This window comes from Nilaparvata lugens, chromosome 4, assembly GCF_014356525.2.
Source record: "Nilaparvata lugens isolate BPH chromosome 4, ASM1435652v1, whole genome shotgun sequence".
In the NCBI taxonomy this organism is placed as follows: Eukaryota; Metazoa; Arthropoda; class Insecta; order Hemiptera; family Delphacidae; genus Nilaparvata; species Nilaparvata lugens.
Window position 1 is genome coordinate 54,138,408 of NC_052507.1, and position 22,889 is coordinate 54,161,296.

General features: G+C 35.0%; 1 protein-coding gene across 1 annotated transcript; it reads right to left on the minus strand.

Annotated features, from left to right (window-relative positions):
* Positions 1-522: 522 nt before the first annotated feature.
* LOC111061408 (diphthine methyl ester synthase) lies at positions 523-12,240 on the minus strand. The gene is made up of 5 exons (XM_039425861.1): positions 11,936-12,240; positions 8,863-9,096; positions 6,501-6,621; positions 5,260-5,409; positions 523-738 (listed from the first exon to the last, which is right to left on the minus strand). The coding sequence occupies exons 1-5, from the start codon at positions 12,068-12,070 to the stop codon at positions 557-559; spliced, it is 822 nt and encodes a 273-aa protein (XP_039281795.1). The 5' UTR covers positions 12,071-12,240; the 3' UTR covers positions 523-556.
* Positions 12,241-22,889: the final 10,649 nt, after the last annotated feature.

Below are 22,889 nucleotides of genomic sequence, written 5' to 3' on the forward strand. Positions count from 1 at the left end.
AGGCTTTTCTAAATTGTTCTCCCGACAATCATGATTAAAATTCAACAGTCTTTTGTGCAACCGGGATAAAGTCTATTAAAATAGTGAGATTCACTTCAAACTGCAGTTGGCATAGTTTAGTGAGAAGCATTGTTGCTATTTATAGGATATTTAATGCTGACAGTTTGAAGTGAATCAGTATATAATACAGCTCAATTATTATTATCATCATGTATAATAAATACAAAGATAGGTAGCTACTGTAAGCATATTGTATAGAATTTGATTCTCTATATAAATGTTTGACATTAATTTGGGTAGAATGCACGGTTGAGAAGTTATCAACCAAAATCAGCAAATTCTTGTGATTGGTTTTAAAGTAAATTCTTCCCACAAGAATTTACTTTTTTAAAGTTTGATAAACCTTTCTCAGAACTGATTTTAAAAAATAAATTAGGTTCACAACCGTTGGAAAATCTAATTTTCTACAAAAATAATTTAATTGGATCTATATAAGGATTGTTATCAATGAATGAAAGGAAGGAATTTTTCAAAGAATAAAGTTTTATTCAATTTGTCACAATGAAAATTCAGAAATATACTCTTCTTCTAGAGGATGTAGAGTGCCAGCAATGACCAAAGAGTGAAGAGGAGGTCCCATCTCAAGGGCTGTGACCTTTTGCAGGGTTGTAGACGTCATTTTCTGATCACTGCTCCCAACTCTGCACACTGCTATACAAATGCTATCAGCACTTAGACCTGCAAAAATAAAAACTCATTTGAAACTATAAAATCTACTGATTTATTATATTAATGACTTGTATTTATGTTTGATATTTTGATACTTTGATATTTGTGAAGGAAAAATATATTATGCTATAGCCTCTAAAGTGACTTAATGACTGTTTTTAGGCGCCCGGACCGATGATTCAACGTGTCTATCCTGAATTCAAATTCAATTTATTCACAGCCAACAACACAAATTGTAAAAAGAAGGCAAAGTCAGAATAAATATTATTTAGGCGTGCAAATATTGTACCAGTAGTCATATGGATAGTTAATCTTCTTCTTTATGGGCCGTCTCCATGGCGGAGGTTGGCCATCATGACGGCAATTTTCACCCTGCTTACAGCCGACTTGTAAACCAATTCCTTAAATTGCGCAACCAAGATATCATTCTTCTCCCCACTGACCTCCTACCTGTTATTTTTCCTTCCATAATGAGGTGCAATATTCTAAGGACTTGAGTCCTCTCATTATGTGACCCAGGTACCTTAATTTTCTCTCCTTAATTTAACCAATGAGTTGCAGTTTCTTACCCATTCTCCTCTTCATTGTAACATAATTGGTGTAAGAGATTCTCAGCATTCTGCGATAGGTCCACATTTTGAAGGCTTGTATTTTCTTCTCACCCCATCTATTCACCCCATCAATGTCCATGCTTCCACACCATATGAAAATACAGGAAACACGAAACATTTAAGGATACGCATTCGGAGTTCAAGCTTGATGTAAGTAAATTCTTGATCCTGATGAATGTGGAACGTGCTTTCTCTTATTCTTATCTTGAGTTCTGAGCAGTTATCAGCATTGGAAGTTACCCAAGTCCCAAGGCATGTGTAGGAATCCACCCGCTCCAAACGGATTCCTTCAGCGAATAGATCCCCGATAGGAGGTTGGTCTTTGGTGATTATCATGTACTTTGTCTTTTTAGAATTCAGACTCAAACCACCTTCTTTGCTTGCAATAATGACACTGTTCAGCATCCTCTGGAGATCTTCCATGTTTTCTGCTAGCAGTACAGTGTCATCTGCATACCTTAGGTTGTGTATAGGTGTGCCATTATACCTCAACTCTTATATCTTCAGTCTCATCTTCTAGGGCTTTGCAGATAATTCTTTCGGAATAAATGTTGAAAAGCATTGGGAAAGCACACAACAGCCCTGACGAAACCCTCGTTTGACTTCGAGCTCTTCACTCAACTCAGATTCCATCCGTACTGTGGCCTTTTGGTTATAATACAGGTTCCTTATCAGGCGGGAGTCACGAGCATCCAATTGCATTTCTTTGAGGATATCTAGTAGCTTGTTATGTTGTACCTTATCAAACGCCTTGTTATAATCAATAAAACAAGCAAATACTGGCTGATTTACATCCAGGCATCGCTGCAAAATGACGTTAAAAGCGAAAAGAGCCTCTTCGGTACCCAAACCATTCCTGAAGCCGAATTGCATATCTGATAAGTTCTCTTCTAGCCTTTTGGAAATTCTCTGGTGTATTATTTTGAGGAATGTCTTCATTGTGTGACTCATGAGGCTTATAATGCGATAATCTTGACACTTTCTAGCATTTGTCTTTTTTGGGAGAGGTATAAAAATTGACTTCAGCCATTCAGTGGGAATCATACCAGTTTAGTAAACCTGATGTAATAAATGTGTGAGTATTTTCACATATTCATCATCAATGAGTTTAAGAATTTCTCCAGGGAGTTCGTCTGGACCTACAGCCCTTCCACTTTTGATGTTTTTTATGGCAAATTCAATTTCACTTTCTAATATATCTGGTCCAGGGTCTTCACTATTATCACAGCTGAGGAGCTCCCTTTCGTCATTAAAGCGTTTCTGTATGTATACTTCCGAAGACTTCAATTGATCTTTCACATCTAGAACTATCTTCCCATTATCATCAGTTGAAAAGTATCTGCTTTTATTTTGCATTCCAGTGAATTGTTTCATTTTCTTATGCATGTTATGAGAGTCATTTAAGCGTTCTAAGTTTTAAATTTCATCATATTCTTGTAGCTTCCTTCTCTTTTCTACATTTCTATCGAATTTCGTTATGTTCTTGTTCTCGTTCGTCTTGTATTTTTGCTTGTCACCAGTTTTGAATTTCCGACGTTTTTCCATAAGATTGAGTATATCCTATGTCATCCACTGTCTGCTCCTATTTGTCCTTTGGCAGTTGAGATAATTCCTACTTGGCTGCGGTAAAGCCGTCTTAAAATCCCTCCATATTGTTTCAGGCTCGACCTCTCCACATATCTCATTATTTATAGATTCCAACTTTCCATTAATTTCCTGAGAAAGTCTTGCTTCCAGGTTGACATTCTTGAGCTTCGTGGTGTCTATCTTAATGTGTGTATTTTTGAATAGTTAATACAAACACATAAACTATAAACATAGAATAATACACATCATGGACATAATATGTACCATAACACGGGAGTGGCCAGAGAATACCAGTTTGTGATAAAGGTGTGATGCGAGGAAAATTCCAATATAATTTACGAAATCTACACGTACAAAGTTTTTGGAAAGTACATCATTAGTAATGATGTAATGCTGGAATTTTTCAGGCATAATTTATTTATTTGATATTATACATATTTGAAAGCACCAGAAACTCAATCCCACTATTGCCCTCATAACGCACACTGGGCAGTATTTAAAAAGCATTACATAGAAATTATTATGTACATAATTATTAATACTATTGAGTTTCAAGGAAAAACTTAAAGCAGGATACAGAATAACAGAAAACCTTGAATACATGAATATTATTGTAGAAAAAAGAAATATAGCATTAATATTGAAATCAAAAATCCAAGTACCATTTTTTTAAGTTTTCAAAATATTAATTAGATTAATATGTTGAAACATGTTGTGAATGATAGTTTTAAAAAAGAGTACTAGGATTTTTCAATTTCCAGGTCGAGAAGCCCTCACCAAAAAGTTAATATCTAGCATTAAAAAGTACCTAAATTCGTACGGCGTTTTGTTGGTGGGGAGTCCCTTACGCCTTACGGAAATACCTGAAGCCCGAGAGACCTGGCTCTTAAATGGATAATGAATGAATGAATGAACAAATTAATTTATTTCCTCCTCAAATTACATAACATATCTGTGTTCGAACGTCCCGGGCTTTAGACCGCTACACAATTTTTGTATCCACTAGAACACGGATCAATTAGACGACTACTACTATATTGAGGAATGATAATTTAGAATAAAAAAAATACAGTTCCCAACTGTAATGTTGCTACCTACCCAAACTATAGTGCGCTGTGATGTAGCCAGCAATATAAATACGGGTTTTCATCTAAAGAGTTTCAATCTTTACAATAGAGTTTCCTATCTTTGACAACTGATTGCGGCCATATAGTTGAAACTACATGTGCCAAATTGGTTCTCATCTATTCAGTATGTCTTGCCACATTATAATGGAAAGTTATAACGTACAATAATCATTACAAGCAAATGATGATATTGTTTAATCAAGAAAGTAATTTTATGTGCAAGCAGTGTTTCAAGAGCTTCGCCAATTTTACAATGTGCCAGACAGCGCACTGAACAAATTACATTCTGGATGTACGATTTCCATAAATGGTAATTTGGTGGCGAGGCGATATTAATTGTGTGATTTGACTTCTCTACTCTTTTTATTCATTTTTTTTTTTAAGATTACGTCCTAAGGACTCCAGTTATGGAGTATAAGACAAGTCAGGCAATAATTTTACATAATAAATAATCAACACTAAGTAAATTAAGTGAATCAACCCTAGTCTTGGTTTGAAAGAAACTCTTGTACACTATAGAATACTCTATTAACTAAATATTTTCTTCAAAATCTTTTTGAAGATCCTCAAATCATCATTACTTTTAAGGAGTTGTAGTAACCTGTTATAAAGTTTCCTTCCAATATAATCTGGTTTTCGTTCAAATAATCGACTATTGTAAGTCATTATATGATAATCAGCAATCTCTAAGTAGCGCACGACGAGAAAACTGTAAGGATAGGCGCACACCAGTTAGTCAAGACATGATCAGACACGATTAGTCACAATACTTCATATAGTTGCTTATGTAGACATGTCCAATTGCAATGACTAATCAGTGTGAGTTGCGTCATAAGTAACTATGTGAAGTATTCTGACTAAACGTGTCTTATCATGTCTTGTCTTGTCTTGACTAACTGGTGTGCGCCTAGCCTAAAGACCTGTGTCCCTCTCGTCGTGCACAATTAATAGTCCTATTTAAAATACACGGAAACTGGAAGTAATCAGAAAGTGACCACTTTTGGGACGGGTATCACGACTGACCTTGACTTTACCGGGCTCAAATTGAGATCAGCTGTTTTTATTTACACTGTTAGTAAAATGCTATCTTCCTAATCTAGAGACTGTCCAGAAATTGTACGTTTTCTAAGCTGTGTAGCAAAAGTTTATTTAGCCGGTTACACAGATTAAAGTAGATTTCACTATAGGATCGATTTTAGACTCACATTTTTCCGGTGACAATTGTGACGATTCTTTGCGTTGAATAATTTGCAGCAGCTGACTCGCAGCCTGGTTGACAGTCATAAAACGAGGTGGCTCGTACTCCCTCTTCTTCTTCACTAAACTCTCCAGAGTTGGCTCTTTCACTTTAATATCTGAAAATGCAAAATATTTCACATCGAATTAGTAGGGAATAAAAAATAAAAAACAATAAGTATGAATAAAAAATAGTAATTATGAATGTGTAGCATCAACCGATCAAGGCAATCTGATAAGAACGACTGTAGCAGAAAGGCTGCGCAGGCCTATATAATTGGGAAACATAAGTAATATTAAAACCCATCCCATTCCTAAAAATAACTAAGGACCGGTTTCCGAACTCGGGAAATAGCTAAGTTCTAGACTTTAACCGGCTTTAAACTCTGGAGTCAGAAAATTGACTTTCCGAGTCAGGGCTTCAACAGTCATAGTCGAGGACTTAAATAGAAGTTTATAATTTCGCTTTCTGAGTGAAGGGCTTATAAGTCCAGGACTTGAATTAGATTCTCCTCTCTTTCCGAGTCGATGGTTTATCAAAAATTGTCAAGTCCTGAATTTAAAACAGCGTGATTTTAAACCCTCGACTGGGGTAGGGTTCAAATTAAGTTCTAGACTTGACTGAGCAAACACAATTCAGCTATTGTTTTGGAGTTGATGAATAGCTAAATAAATGTCATTGAACCTAAATTATTTGAATTAGTCCATCCAAATTCATAATATTTATAGTTTGCAAGTTTATTTTGGAATTAAGTTCTATCAGAATATTATGCTTAAAAACTAACCTTATTTTACGAACCTTAAAATGTTTAAGAAAAATAAGACAAGGATTGCCTTAGGAATTTAATCTTCCAATGTGAATGTTATAAATCAATGACATATTCAACATAGAATAGAATAGAAAAAACTTTTATTGAATATATGAGCTACCTTGGGCGAGCCTCAAAGAGGCTGCTTGACAAGGTACCATATATGAAACATGTAAATTAAAATATAAATATACATATATCAGTGAACTTTATTTTTACAAGAATTTACTCGACAGTTAAAATTATCATGATATAACTAATTAATTGTTGGCTCAGCTCTCAAAAGTGTTATAATGTATAGTCAACCTGAACTTGAATCTTTACAGACATTGAGAAAATAAATGGTTACTACTGAATATTCAACTTGATTCATATGGTGATTACCTATTAATACAACTTACCAAGGAGACACAAGGTGTGAAGACCTCTACTCAGATTTCCTATTATTTTATCGTAAAAACTGTCCGGCTGCCAAGTCTCTGTCCAAAAGGGTATGGACACTGTTTCCCCAAAACTGTATAACTGAAACAATTTTAATGTTGTACTGGAAAATATAAAATCAATCATTCAACTTACTTAATCATGTAAATTGATCATCAATTGTATCATTTAGTAAGATGATAATTATTCAGAATAATCATTAAACTAAAGGAGCTGTAGTGAACATCATTCAACACAGTAATTAATTATTTCCAAGAATCATCTGAGACATTAAGGATGGAAGAATTCATGAATGGACATTTTATAATAGTGGTTAATTTTCAAGGATTAATTGAGATATTTCAGAAGAATACAAACACAAAAGAGTACCGATTCGGCCATCGGTTATCCGGAAGTCTGTAGGGTGGTATACGAATTGAAATCCTTAAAACCCCAATCTGCATTTAATGCGGTCAATTGGTCCTCCGCAATCAAGGGGCAGTACAATATTTATATAACTTGAAAAGATTTGAGTTACTATAACCTATTGAATTAAACTGCATGGAGTCTATTCTAACTAGAATGTAAATGGAAGATAATTGTAAACAAGTCATATTACTTACTCGTACAACATGACTATCAAGTACTGTCATAGACAAATAATTCAATAATTAAACGGTATCTTTACTGTATGGTACTGTAGGCGAGAATGCAGTTTTTAATTACGTCCAAAGGCAAGAGCTATCTATGCGATATCATGCGCTAAGAGCTATCATGCATCAATTAGTCCGGATAATCGGTGCACGACTGCATTTAGAAAATTTTAATGAATCATGAAGAAACTGGAGGGATCTATTTTTACAGTCGGAATAACGTTGTAAAATGAAAACTTAAAGGAAATTGTATTTTTACTACACATAGTGTTTTTTGAATTTACAGTATTTGAGTCCATATTCGGTTCAGTAAAAATATTCTTTCCATGAGATCTAATAGGACTATTCCCACTCAGCCTCATTCGGCTTTATTATACGCATCCATTAAATCATTTTATAACTTGAATGAGTGGACAATTTGTTGATAAGCCTTATTCTAATGCAATGAGAACGATTTGATTTCAAATTTATTTTAAAAAATCAATGGTATTGGCAAAATCAAGTAGTTTTCATTCAATATGGACATTTAGCATAAAATCACCTTCACAGCTTGCTCCACTGTTTCAACATGGAGAAAATATTCAAATCAGTAACCACAAAGGCTGCCAAAGCGATCAGCCAATGGAAAACAAGACTCGCGTTGGCCGCACTGTTGTCATATCGGATGGGCACGTTAAACTGTTGGTCCCAGGTGAATTATAAAAGCCGTAAGGCCCAAATGATATATCCAGGTCGGGTGAGACCTACCCGCCAGGGACTCTCCACCAACAAAAATCCACACAAATGTATTTTACTGTTGATACTGTAATGAAATTGTAAATGTTCCTGTAAGGCTGGTCACTAACGGTAGAACATGCATCCACATTCATAGTCGATGTAGAGTGCAATTCCTTAGAGGCGTCTCGAGACGCGCGGTTATAAGCAGGCGTGTCGAGTCGCATGGTCCGGCGTTTCGAGACGCCTAGTTAGAGCCGTCACGGCTAGAGCACATAACCTGTAAGTTCATTAAATTCGATGATTCATTAGATAAAAATCGTTAAAGCAATATAATAGCCAACAATTCATCTGTCGCCTTAACGTTCATACAAAAAAAAGATTCAATGAGTCATCGAATCTAAATTTATGGGTTATGTGCTCTAGCCGTGACGGCTATAACGACGCTTCTCGAGCAGCTTGCTTATAGCCGTGCGCGCCTCGACACGCCTCTAATGAATTAAATTAATAATTGTTGTCTCATCACAGCTGTGATCGCAACGGAACGCTTCGGGAAAAATTTTTTCAAGTTAGGTTTTTGTAACTCTCATTTTTGTTTTTTACTGCTCTATTTGAGGTTGAATTATTTCTCTGTCATTATTATTTTTCTAGTGGTTTATTTAGAATTATTGGTTGTTTATTTTATGTTAGAAGCCTCTCGCTGATGACAGCTGTAATCAACGTAGATCGACTATGTATTTTCATGCATATCCGTTAGTGGCCAGCATAACACTATAATTATTGAAATTGACCTGTGGTCACCACCAACAAGAAATCCATACAAATTTATTTCAATGATGTGATACTGTAATGAAGCTGTAAATGTTTCTGTAACACGATAATTGATAGTGCGATGGAAACGCACTTGTAGTCCCCATTAATAAAAATCCATACAAATTAAGTGTGATACTGTAATGAAGCTGTAATTGAAATGCACCTGTAAACCAGTGCATCCGATTGCATTCATGATTGATGCATTGTGAATGATCTGACAGCGTATGCCGGCCTTTTTGGCGCGGAGGGCAAGGTCTGTGTGAGTGGTGGCGCCAAACGGGTCACCGACCACCAGAAGCGCCACGTCGGCACAATCGGCGTCGCGCAAAATCTCATCTCCTTGCTCCACCAGCTCTCGATCCGCCACTATCAGATCGTCTCGCTCGTAGAACGCCTCCTGTCAATCACAACCACCAACATACCAATAATTTAACATTTGTTACAATCAATCGCATAGAATTCTTGAAAATTGATACAAGTAGGATTGAACCAATCCTATTTCAAAGAATTTATTTTCTAAATACTAAGAAATGGTACTAAAAAATTAACTATTTCAAAATACTGAAAATGAATGTTTCTAACGGGTGATTCTGATAGAAAATAACCCTCGGGTGATGATTTCAGCCGATATATATTTTGTTCTGTTAGGAAGGCATAAAGGTATTATAATGATAAATTTGTAGCTGTAGGACATGATTTTCTATTTTTGGGTTTATTACTCCTTCCCATCACTACTAAATTCGAAAATTCTAAGGAATCCTGTTCAGAATTAATATTGTTCTTTCTCGTGATGTGTGGTTTTTTATCAATACTAGAAAAATATTCAAGTTGTATAGGGTAGAAGTGGTAAGTTTGCATAATTTTGAAAATCCTCTTAAAAATACCCTTTTTTGAAAATTCCTAGCTCCGGAACCAAAAATGGTAGAATCCTGCGCGACCACTCAATTTATTGGGAATGTTATCTTTAATTTTGTAGAGAATGATTTATCTCCAAAAACTCGAAGTTTTCGAGTGGAAAAATTAAAAAAAGCCCGAAATTTTAGGGGTTTTGGGGGTGAAGCCGACCTTTGGCGGGTCGGTAAATTTCAGATTCGAATTCAGCGCCCCAAAATACATATAGAACCGTCGAGAAAAATTCTTTAAGGGCTGTTTCCTGAAAAACGACCATTTGACTGGACTAAAAGCTATAGATGCTCGTCCATTGCAACAGGTTCATACGTCCGTGCACGGCCGTCTTCGGCCGATAAAGTTTTCGATCCGAATTGAATGGGATTTTCCGGCTCTATCCGGCCGAAGTCGAGCTGAGACAACATCATCCTAACCTCAAAATTGCTTTACAGTCTTATCTGTTTTTGTTTTTCGAACTTGTTCTGTTTTATAAAGTTTTAACTATGGACAATGAAAAGTTGATAAGTTTGTTTGAAGAGCATTTTCCATTGTGGGATATGCGAGACAAAAGATATCATCGTCGTGATGTTCAAAGGAGTCTGTGGTGTGGACAAATATTGCTGAACAAATACGATCTGAAGGTAAGATTATTGTAATAAATAACTAATTTAGTGGATATTTGTTTATTCAATTTTTAAAATTTTAACCCTTTCACTACCCATGTCCATCCCAGTGGCCATACATTTAGCAGCTCTATAATCAACTTCAAACTCATTTTTACTCGGTTGAGTACGTTTGGGCATCACAATGTACATATTTTATGATGATCTGTAGTGTGCTGCCATCTGTAGAGTCACTTGGGAGTTTAATATAATCATTGTTTATGAAAAGTTTTGGTGGCTATGATAGTAGTTAATTCAATAATTGGCAACCAGCCAACTACTGAACTAGCCAACCAGCCAACTACTGAACTAGACTGACGAAAACTGTTCCAATGAACGGCCGTCTTCGGCCGGCAGATTCGTCCGATCCCTCGGCTGAATGTATTAGTTAAATAAGGTTCCAGTGGACGGTTACCCTTTGGGTGGCCGTCCACTAGAGCCTTTTTCGTCCGAACTAAAATTGGCCGAAAACTACCGAACGATCCCCCAACAAAGAAAGGAATAGATGCTACCCATTGCAATAGATTCATACGGCCGTGCACGGCCGTCTCCGGCCGATCAAATTTACGATCCAAATTGAATGGGATTTTCCGGCTCTATCCAGCCGAACTAACTAGTCAAACTCAGACAACAAAGTGCTTTTATAACCTAAAATTGTTTCACAGTCTTGTTTGTTATTCTTTTTTGAAGTTATTCTGTTTTATAAAGTTGTAACTATGGACAATGAAAAGTTGATAAGTTTGGTTCAAGAGCATGTTCCATTGTAGGATATGCGAGACAAAAGATATCATCGTTGTGATGTTCAAAGGAATCTGTGATCAAAAATTTCTAAACGAATAAGATTATAGTAATGAATAACTAATTTATTGGATATTTTTTGAGGGTCAGATTATTGTAAAGAATAACTAATTTAGTTGATATTTGTTTATAAAATTTTCAAAATCTAACATTTAATCATTGTTTATGAAACATTTTGGTGGCTATGAGGGAAGTTAATTCAATAATTGGCAACTGGACTGACGTAAACGGTTCTTTAGAGATAAGAGAAATGATATGTGACATGTAATTCTATGATATTTTTCTTCTATGTGATATAATGTAAGATAATAAGGTTAATAATTGGTGTCCACTACTAAATAGACTACTACCACTTCTCCTTATTCAATTCTTGATTGTTTTGTTCCAACCATGTACATATATACAGTACAGTACTTGTTTTCAATTTGTCTCCTTGTTTCTCCTTGTAATTGTTCCTTAAAATTTAGTTATTGTATGATGATGTGAAATTTTATCAAGCACAAGAATTACTCATATAAGCTCAACTCTATTTGTACCTATGTTTTTCATAAACAAATAAATTGATTTATTATTATTATTACGTAAACGGTTCCAATGGACGACCATATTTGGCAGAATTAAAGGCCGGCAGGATTTGTATGATGCAACGGCCGAACGGATCGGTTGAATACCCTAAGGGTGACCGTCCACTGGAACCGTATTCAACCGATCCGTTCGACCGTTGGATCGGACGAATCTGGTCTTTGTTGATAAGCAGTTGGGAAGTGTGAACGGGCTTCTAATAACTACAGTAAGGTAATACGATTAAATTATATGAATAGAATACAATAGTAATCTATAAAAGATTATTAGTTTATGGAATAAGCTTTAAAATTGCAATTTACAAACCAGAGCACGTTTTCCAACGGTGAGAATCGATGTGTATTCTTCTAAATAAACTCGATTTGCTTTCTTCACAGCTTCTAGTCCTTTGTAAGTAATGTCTTTCTCATCTCCCAGACCTAGACCAATTATATACAACATTTTGAACTATCAAAAACAACATTCATTGATCAGAAATAATAAAAGAGCTTTTCTATTTGAGATTTCAGAAATATCTTTAAAGTTCATTCACTTGTAAAATCAAGAAGTAACTCATGCTCATGACAAGATGAACAAGGCAACATAACCTCAATTCTAAATTCTTTCACAGGTGACTAGTACCCTTAGACCAGTTATAGAATAGACACGCTGAGAAGTCTAGTATCTGAAGCCAACATCTACTGCCAAATTCGCCCACGTTGACGTCACAGCAGTGACGTCATGCATCATATTGAAAACTTTCAGATTGTGTCTATTTCAGATTCATGGTGTTTTTAGGTTATTTCTAGCTACGAGCAAAAACGATTTATGTTAATTTATGATGTGTTATGTGATATCGGCTTCAAAGTTATAATGTGTTTTGAAAATAATAAGGTACGGTAGCCTACAAAACTAATTTCTTCATGCTGCAATGAGTTTACTTTCATCATAACCAAGGATAATATAACAGTTACAACTCACAATATTTATGTGTAGACTATAAATTTCAACTTACACATGAAAAGATATTCCACTTTTTTCCTAAAAATTCCAGTGCAATTATATGCTGCGCAGGAGATTACCATTTTCATAAATTATAATTACATGAATAAATGATAATCTGCTATGGAGAACAAGCTATTTTTAACAACAATACATTGTTTAACAATGTCTATACGATGCGTGACGTCACTGTTGTGACGTCAAGGTGGGCGAATTTGGCAGTAGATGTTGGCTTCATTGACTTTTAGTATGAATTTACAATTGGCCGTGTCTATTCTATAACTGGTCTAAGCTAGTACCACAGAATAGGTACGGAATGGAAACTGTCAATCAAACGCTTATTCAACCAATGCATTTAATACATGGCGCAAATACTATAGTGAGGTCCACGTTATAATGGCAAGAAGAAAGATAGAGAAACGTTGCCAAGTCTCTCCATTTTGCCACTGAGTGAACACAGCTGTTACTCAATTCATCCCATTAAATTTGATCTAATAATTATTATAATTTCCTCGATAAAATAATCAATTTGATGTCAAATCAATCAAGAATATATATTTTTTCATAATTTGATTCAAAAATTTGCTTCCATAACTGAGATCAGGGGCCTGTTTCTCAAAGCTACAAGCATTTTTACCAACCATGGTTACGGACAAGTACTTGTAGTTACAAGTTCACAAGTACTCACGTTTCACAAAAATTTAAGATTTACAATTTTACAATTCTACAAGTGTTCCATCAGTGTTCTGAAAATAGTAAACATAACCTCTTTAAATAATTTTATTTTTCTAAGTATAACATACATATTTTCTACTAGCCTACATGTAGTCATTTTCACAATTTAAAATAGGTAGTTAGTCTGGAATTAAATAATTATATTTTCATTTAATATATATAAAAGTATACTTGAAAGGTAGAACATGAATAACGGTGAAAAATCCAATTGAGGCTATAAGAAGGCGACGAATTACAAAGATACCAATTCCAGGTTGGGCTGGAATGATGCACTACCACGTGAACGTTGCTTATAAGGTTCCAGTATAATAATACGGTACCGAGTAAGTCATATGTATGGGAACCCTTCAATAAGTTGGAGACTATTGTAGATATAATACTGTAACTTTCAGGATACGGTACTCTACCTTTTGATATTTCAACCCCTTATAAGGGGGTGACTTAGGTGTTGTAACTTGAATGAAGTGTTATTTTTCATAGAAATGAGGGGTTGTAGATCAAATATTCTGAATGTAAACACCCATTGTGTGATACATCATTTTGAAGGCCTTTTAAAAACGATATTCTAGGCCTACACTCCAACGTTGCAATATCGTAGGCCGGGGCCTTGTATTAGAGGTGGCTATGCTAGTATGTCATAGAGTCTATTATGACCCAGTGCTTGAAAAATCATATGAGCTCCCCACTACACGGTCAAGTATTTGATCAAAGGTTATTGACAAATCATTCTCAGACATTCTATTTAATCCACCATCAAAGATAGGCTATGTGATTAAATATTCAACTGTGTGATGGGACTCTATGACACATTCAAAAATTGGAAATGATTAAGTTATGGATAATAATTCCAACAATATTAAGAAAAATGTTTTATTTTCTTCAGAATATAAAATACAACATGAGATAAATATTGGAAGATTATAAAAAAATTGTAATAATTGTTACTTGTATTCTGAGATTGAGTACTTTTTTCACAGAAAAAGGTCGACAATCAAAAAGAGACCGGGTCGGCAGGAGGGCCAGAATGGAGATTAAATACTCTGGATAATATCGTACTTGATATTATTGGGAGGGACAGCTCAGTGCTCACTGATTTGGGAGTAGCTGAAACCTGGAGTATTGAACAGGACCCTCCTGAGCAGGCTGAACACAGCTCATTTGAAGTTGAAGTGCCAGCTGGCAATGTGGTTGCCCCAGCTGTACCTGAGGCTACAACAACTTCGGCCGCCACCGCCTCCACCTCATCCGCATCTTCAACACCCTTCACCGCCACCTCAACACGGGCCCGGGCCTCTTTGGTCGGCCGGAGCAGGCGCAGGCGGAGCAGAATCAGCCCTCTGCAGAGAAGGAGGGGGTATTCCCCTCAGGATGTCGAAGATGCCAAAGATCGGAGGGTGTTCTTGCAGAACTCTTTGTTAGAACACCAAGTTCATCACAAAAAACTTCAAATTTTAAAAATTGAAGAGGAATTAAAGCTTCCACATAGCCAATTTACTGACGAGTTGTTGACAGTAGAACATGAAGAAGTTATTGAATCACAAGAAGACTTACAATAGTCCCTAGTTCTATTTTTGTTATTCGTTTTTATAATATAACAATATAGATACATAGTTGATACTCACTTGTGTTTTCTTTTACAGCATTTCTCTATATTCAACTTGATCAGAGACTTGAGCAAAAGACATGTCACCATCAAATGATATAATATTTTAAATAAGTCATATCAATTTCGAAAAGCTAAAGTCAGTTATCACTTCTAATCTTAACTTCATTCTTGTTGTGTACTTGACACAATAATTATATCAATATTTGACATAATTCTTACTTCATTTGCTTATTATTATCTGTTACTTGACAGTACTGTAGTTTTATAAAGGGTTATTAGTGTGCTTAACGATTATAACACATATTTTAAGACACTCACATTTTTGCTTAATTCTCTGATCACTTATAGTATTAGAAACAATAAACTGTAGTACGGTAATTGATGTCTATGACATTGGTGATATGATAGTGCACATTTCTGTCAGAGGTGACCTTGATAAAAATATACTATAAAATATTCACTATCTTAGATTCATCCAGCTTGGTTAATCTATTTGATAACTTGTGTCGATAATTAACTGCTGGATCAACATTATATTATTTCAATTGCAGGAAAAACATGAAAAACACAGCTTCACTAACTGTATAGTTTTATTGAGGTGATGAATGAATTAGATGTTGCCCACTCCACATTTTCAATTGTTTTTTTTTTCGTGAAAAAATCAAACTATTATCATTCATCACCTTTAAAGAATTTTTGTGTCTAATTTATATTTTTATTCTAGTATTTTGATTCTAGTAAGTATAGTGATTGGTAGGCCTAAGGGCCAAGCCACACAAAGCGGTGTTGAGATGAATTGATAGGGCAGGAAGCTCTCTGATTGGCTGATTGAGTTGGCATTAGCAGACTGATAGAGAATCAACCAATCAGAGAGCTTCCAGTCCCCCAGTCTCTTCTAAAGAACGCCTCGTGTGGCCTAAAACCCGCCGCAAAGTAGACCCACGCTAATCAACGAAAAGCAACCCTCGTCATGGGATGTTTTGTAAACCATTGCTATGGAATTATTCATAATCAATCAACTGACAAGTGGATTATTCATTGCATGTATTATTATCATTACAAAGATGTATAGAGAAGCCTAGCAATGATTTACAAAACATCCATAAAATGTATACAGTTATTGGGTATCTGATCCCATAAAAATATTTGGAAATGAGTTTTTCAGAATTCATATATTATTATTATTGACTTGTCTATTTCAGGTTGTGATCACATTGAATTAGAATGTGTGCAAGTGCATAAGCCAAAAAGCAAAATTTGAAAAATGTCTTTTAAATAAGCACTTTGTGACTTGTTTGCATGTTATTGCTCACACTAAACGCAACTAGAAAGTGAGTGAGTGACTTTCCAGATTTTATGTGCACACAAACTGCTCTTATTACGACCTAAAATGCAATGACAAAGCCCTTCGGGTGACTAGATTTCGGGAGGGAAATATATAAAATAATAATAGCATAATGGTGACCTTGGACACGGAAAGTGAGTATCTACACGCTTGGTGTTCATGCATAACCAAGATTGCATTTGCATTCATGCGCATTGTTTATACAATATACAGTTTATTCAGTAGATGGGTAGACCAACATTTGAGCTAACTTCAGTAATCTGATTGGTGAGAGGGAGAGCTATGTATAAAAATACAATATTAAATAGTTTTTCTCCGTTAAAATCTGATCACGTCCTCCTATATACTACCGGACCTGAGCCTAGAAAAAAATCATAGTTGGTGGTCTTAGCTAGCATCCACTAGCTACCTACTATGTGAATGTAGGATTGGAAATGTCATGAACATTTTGAACTCATGAAATTTCTAATTCCACATTTCTGCTAGTAGTTACCAGCTGCTAAAAATGTCCCTGTCCCCTGTGTGCAGTGTGCTTTAGACATGGTCTTGACTGGCCACAATTGAATTCTTAAAATGTTATTGCGTGTTCAGTAAGTTTTATTATTTTTCTTAATTTCTCATTTTAAAAAATATAATAAGTCTAGTTTTACAAATTCCAAGATCAGATATAAAAATTGCATAACTCATGTCATAAATCTCCGTCATTGAAACACAAATGAGCTTTCCTTTTTGCCAAAATTCGAAGCTATGCCAATAATAATTGTATGGAATAGAAAAAGTTATTAAATTCAATTCAGCTCTTCAAGTTACTGTATGATCTAGGATTGAAAGAGAAGAAACAATTTATTGTGCTATACATACAATGACAAAACAATAATATTTTACGGTATTGTTACTGATTTTCTATCAATTTCGCCAGCATACATTTCAGACTAACTGTAATTCGAAAAATGTTAAAAGTGCTCTACTTACAAGTCAACTGATCAATAGTTTGAGTATTCAACTAATACTGTTTTTCTGTTAAAAACTAATGAAGCTCTATAGAGTTGACTATTTGAGTGCTTCTAAGCAGCTGAAAATGTTCATTGTTATAAAATATTGATAGATCTAGAGAAATTCAATTAATAAAGCTGCTGTACTATAGATGAACAATTGAAAAATGAACTCTCTGTATTGTTTTCAGAGTCAAACTGCTTTCCAGAGTATGGAGTACCATGTTTGTAAGTATACACATTTTTCTTCCCTTGATTCCCAAGCATCTCAATAGTTGTATTCCCAAGCATCTCAATAGTTGTTTTGAGTTCAAACTTGCATCTGATATGAAATCCCAATTCTTTTACTAAAAAAATTGTGCTTAACAAACATTGTGCAATAACAGACACTGTAAACTCATGAGCTTATAAACTACACTGAATCTATGAGCATGCAATACTATATGTGCAGGCTTAACATTGAAGTTATAGAAAATTATGTTGATCCATTGAATAATATTTATTAATGGAACAAAATTTAGCTTTTGATTGAATAAAGTGTTATTTATATTACGTTACTGGTTGAAGTTGATCGCTAGATAGAGTTCTGAATAAGGCGGTTCTGATCAAAGCCAAACAGTGTTCGGGATTAGACTGTTTTTGAAAGGAATGACCTCATTAAAAGGTTTTGTGAACAAAAGAAGGTGATTTCTTATGTTGAAAAGCTGTGTTCTTCAGTTAAAAGAACGTTTATTACCTTGAATGATTTCACTTACTGAATGCTTTAAGTATGAAAAATAATATATCCAAAGTGAAATATTTTAGCAATAGCTTTCTCATGACTGTGTTTGATCAAAAGTAGAATTTCTTGCAACTATTCAACTTGAAAATATTTCAGGTCATTTATCAAATACCAACTTGAAAAATTCAATAAATATATCACCTATTCTATTTTTTCTCATAATTTTCCTTCAATCATTCACATTTATTTCAGGTGGGAAAATTGCAAAAGTAATTGTTAATAAACTGGAAGATATATCAACAACTAGACCACAAATCAAAGTCCAGGTAAAAAATATTTTCAAAAATACATCAAATATTTGAATATTCATTGGATCAGGTTAGAGGTAATAGATATATTCCAAGCCTAGCATGTGTTGGTGTTGTATATGTAAAATATTCAACTCTAGCCAAGGAAATTAATATTGATTTGTACAATTATTTCCATTAATGTCGAGAAAAAAAAACATTTTTAGAGAATACTAATGGATGTAAATATTTCCAAAGAGGGGTAAATTGTGAGATTTTTAAATCCTTGAAATGGTTGTAAATACATCTATCCTATCCTATACTATATTAAACGAGCAATTTCTGTTTAGATGTTTATATCTGTATGTGACCGGATCTCGAAAACGGCTCTAAAGATTCTCACGAAATTTGGAAGAAAGTAGGTTTAGGATATAAACATTCGATTGAACCAGGTATCAACCCTGGGATAACTCGCTGAAGGACTTAAAAGGATAAATACGTCCTTTGGGAAAACAGCTGGAATTTTTGTTGTCTCTTGATGATGGAAGTGAGTGAGCGAGTGCATGTGTGTGGAACTGAGACAAAACTATGACTCAACTGTTGAACTTTTGTAATAATTCAATCAGTGCCGGTTGTACAAGAGCCGGTTAAATTTTAATCCTGATTAATTCCAATAGAACCAATCTGATAATCTATCTTTTTGAAATGGTCTTCTCTGATTAGGATTAAAATTTAACATGCTTTTGTGAGAGAAATTTTTGCATTCCTCTGGGAATTAATCTAAATCCACTGTTATTAGATAGAACCTTTCTGTATGAACTATAAATATATTATAATTTCTTCTTTCGTAATAAATTTTATACGCTTTTGTACTCCAGAGCGGAGCTCGGTGCCCCGATATTATTGAATTAAACACAACTGAACGTTGATAACTGATGTTATGTCATTGCATTGCAGTCTATTTGCTCATTGGTTGATGTGGGATTGATTTTGTTAGATGACATCTCTTGATAGTGGTTGAATTTGATTGTATGTCCTGATCTGATAGTTTACCAGGAGAATTACATTTGTAATGTTTGATGACAACTATAATGATTGATTGAATATCTGCAAACTTACCGTGCTGCCTGTCTGGTGTAGGCAAAGGCAACCTACGTCCTGTCCACTCATCTACAGTTCAGTACTCTGTACTCTCTTATGCAATGCAATGTGTAAAATGGGGGTCTGTTGCTTGAGAGCTCCGTTATGTAGCAGCAAAAACATCATTATTCAACTACTATAACCCATATGTCAATACTGAGCACTATTACTTGCTGAGTTTGATATTCGTCTAGTTTTCAAGTGACACAAGCCTTTTCTTATCTTCACAGATCAAGATCGAGAAGCAGGAGGATGAATTTGGAGAATGTGAATTTGCAACTAGCAACGTCAAAGATGAGTCATCCTCACACAATAATTCAGCTTCCAATCAGGCATGTATTCTATCTTGACTAGAATAAATAAGTAATTCAGTTGAGTTTCTTGTCATTCAATTTCTTATTGCTTAATGGAAACCTTTCTTCTAGATTTGGCCGGAGAACAGTATAGAAATTCAAAATTGTGAAAAGTTCTATCAAATAAATCTAATATTATATTATAATATATATACAGAGTGAGTCAAATGTATGGGAACCCCTCAATAAGTTGAAGACTGTTGTAGTTATAATACTGTAACTTTCAGGATAAGTTATTGGTCGAATACTCTACCTTTTGACGTACAACTGAATTTCAACCCCTCATAAGGGGTGACTTAGTGGTTGTATCTCGTATATTTTAAATGTAAACACACATTGTGTAGTACATCATTCTTAAGGCATTTTTAAAACAAGAAAGATGAAATCAATACAAATGTTCTATGATACTTGTATCCAAAATGGCGGCTGATTGAAGTTTTAGTTTTCAAGGAAATGAGGGGTTGTAACTCAAATACTGTGAATTTTAACACCCATTGTGTGATAAAGCATTTTCAAGGCCTTACTGAAACAAGAAATATGACGTCAATAAAAATTTTCTATGATAATTGTATCCAAAATGGCGGCTGATTGAAATTTAGGGTTTTCAATAAATAATTGATAAAGTCTAATCAGCCGCCATTTTGGGTAAAAGTATCATAAACATTTTTTATTGGTGTCATATTTCTCGTTTTGAAAAGGCCTTTGAAATGATGTATCACACAATGGGTGTTTACATTCAAAATATTTGAGTTACAACCCCTCATTTCCTTGAAAACTAAAACTTCAATCAGCCGCCATTTTGGATACAAGTATTCAATGTATACAATAGGTTTACACATTCATAATATTGAAGTGTTCCCATACATAATATGACTCATTCTGTATAGAAGGGAAATGGCACTGATTCACTCACTCATTCATAATCATCAGAACTAAATATCTACTGGACCAAATACATTCAAATTTGGCAGGTTTGTTCAGTTGGCCATCTAGAGGCGCACTAAGAACGGATTTGAAAAAATGTCCAAAGAAACGCCCAAAATCTGCGATTTTTCAAAAACTAATTGGCAATAAATGTTCAAACTTGGTACATAGGCTTAGCTCAGGTATAGAAATTTTGTTTTGGAAGTTAAGCTTCGCCCAAAGTTAAGATGCCTAATTTCCGCCCAAAATCAGCGGTTTTGAGCGTTTTTCCTGCGTTTTCTAGGCCTTCTCAAGGAGTAATTGATCATGTTCAGATTTGTTAAAGAAGTTCAGCAAGGGTCTAGAAATACAGAATTACGTCAAAGATACGCCCATTATGGGCGGTTTTACTGCGTTCCCTAGCGTTTTTGTGCGTTTTCTCACATTGTTCAAGAATCAATTGACAGAAAATGTACAAACTTGCTACAGAAGTTCAACTATGGTCTAGAAATTTTGTCTTGAGAGGACTATGAAATTTTGCCAAATATAGGCGCTACTAGCAGGTAACCCGTGCTTCGCAAGGGTCTATTTTAAAACTTGATGTAATGAAATCTAGAAGAATTCAAAATAGGCTAATAAGAATCCTCGGTTGATTAAGAATTTATAAGCAGCATTTCAAGTAAATCAGTCCAGTAGTTGAGACGTGATGATGCGTCAAACATAATTTTCCTATCCTCTACACGTATATACGTGTTTAAGCCAGTTCTTTCCTTCATTATTGTATAGAAGATGATAGATGGATGGATATATCATCCATCCATCTATCATCTTCTATACTATAATAAAGGAAATGAATGAGAATACATTTTGAAAGGTTTGAGATATCGATGTGCGGTTTTCACCATACCTTTTCTCTGGAAATCCTGTACCGGAATCATGTATTATATGACCACCTTTCAATTAAAAAAAAGTTGGATTCAAAATGGCGAAAGAAATTTGGGTGCGACGGAAAACCTGTTTTTATCATTCCAAAAGGATCCCCTATCTTCTAATTTCCCTTTTAAGAGAAATGTTCTGCTGCTTCCTTACAAAAACTGAAAGCATGACAAATAATTGAAAACTCGATGTAATCAAATATTGAAGAAATCAAAATAGGTTTATCATCCTCGGTTAAGCAAGAATCTATATGCAAAATTTCCAGTTAATCAGTCCAGTTGTTCAGACGTGATGATGCGTCAAACATAATTTTCCTATACTTTACACCTGTATACGTGTATAATCCAGTTCTTCCCTTTATTATAGTATAGAAGATAATAGATGGGTGGATGATCATTGTTATTTTACTAAAAGATAGAATAAGTTGAATAGTTTCCCTTTCAGAGAGAGTTTTGACAACCCACAAAACTCATTTTTCATTTGAAGATATAACGAAAAGGTGCATATGACCTTATTTTTTGCTCAGCTTGCCAATATACCCCTCATTCCAATATTAAAATTTTCGACTGACTGTACAGTGAGTCAGTCATTCTATCAGGGCTCGAATAATTTTGAAATTGCAATTGAATAAAAATGGAAGAGAATTATTTCTTTATGTAAATATCAACACCTTTATTCAAAGACATATTAACTGCATGCGTTTTCATATTGCCGATACAGCATTGATGAAACTGTAGACGTTTATTTAGCACTTTGTCTCAAAAAGCTGTTCTAGCTGAAAAATTAATAATGCATTCCACATGTAGGCCTAAAGGTGCGTACAGACTTTCGCTCTGCTCCGCAACCGAACGTCACTCCAGCAGAGCGATTGATGATCGGCCGGCGAGCAAGAGTGGTTCGACCGGGGAATGCGAGAAGATCTAACATCTTCCGTAACGTTCATGATGGGTGCGTGGGCGGAGCGACTGTGGTTCGATGGTGGTACGAGGGCGGTACGAGGGAGGAGCGTGCTCGGTGCTGGTTGGAAGCGCGAATGTGTACGCAGCTTAAGCATTGCATCAGGAAAATGACGTTTCAAAACTATGGGCCAGTTGCACGTACGTCTGTTAAATATGGACATTAACGCCGATTAACAGATCAGTGTTAGTTTTACGGATTCATTTCTGTTCCACAAAGATCGGTTAGTTTTTAATTCCGATTAAGTTTTACGGTTAAATAACCAAGATTTTAACGGTTTCACAATCCGGCAACACTGTAATTT

Coding starts and splice junctions, on each gene's coding strand:
- LOC111061408 (XM_039425861.1), bottom strand. CDS start 12,070: ATGTTGTATATAATTGGTCTAGGTCTGGGAGATGAGAAAGACATTACT. Junction 9,097..11,935: donor CCGTTGGAAAACGTGCTCTG/GTTTGTAAATTG, acceptor TGTGATTGACAG/GAGGCGTTCTACGAGCGAGA. Junction 739..5,259: donor ACAATTGTCACCGGAAAAAT/GTGAGTCTAAAA, acceptor TTATTTTTGCAG/GTCTAAGTGCTGATAGCATT.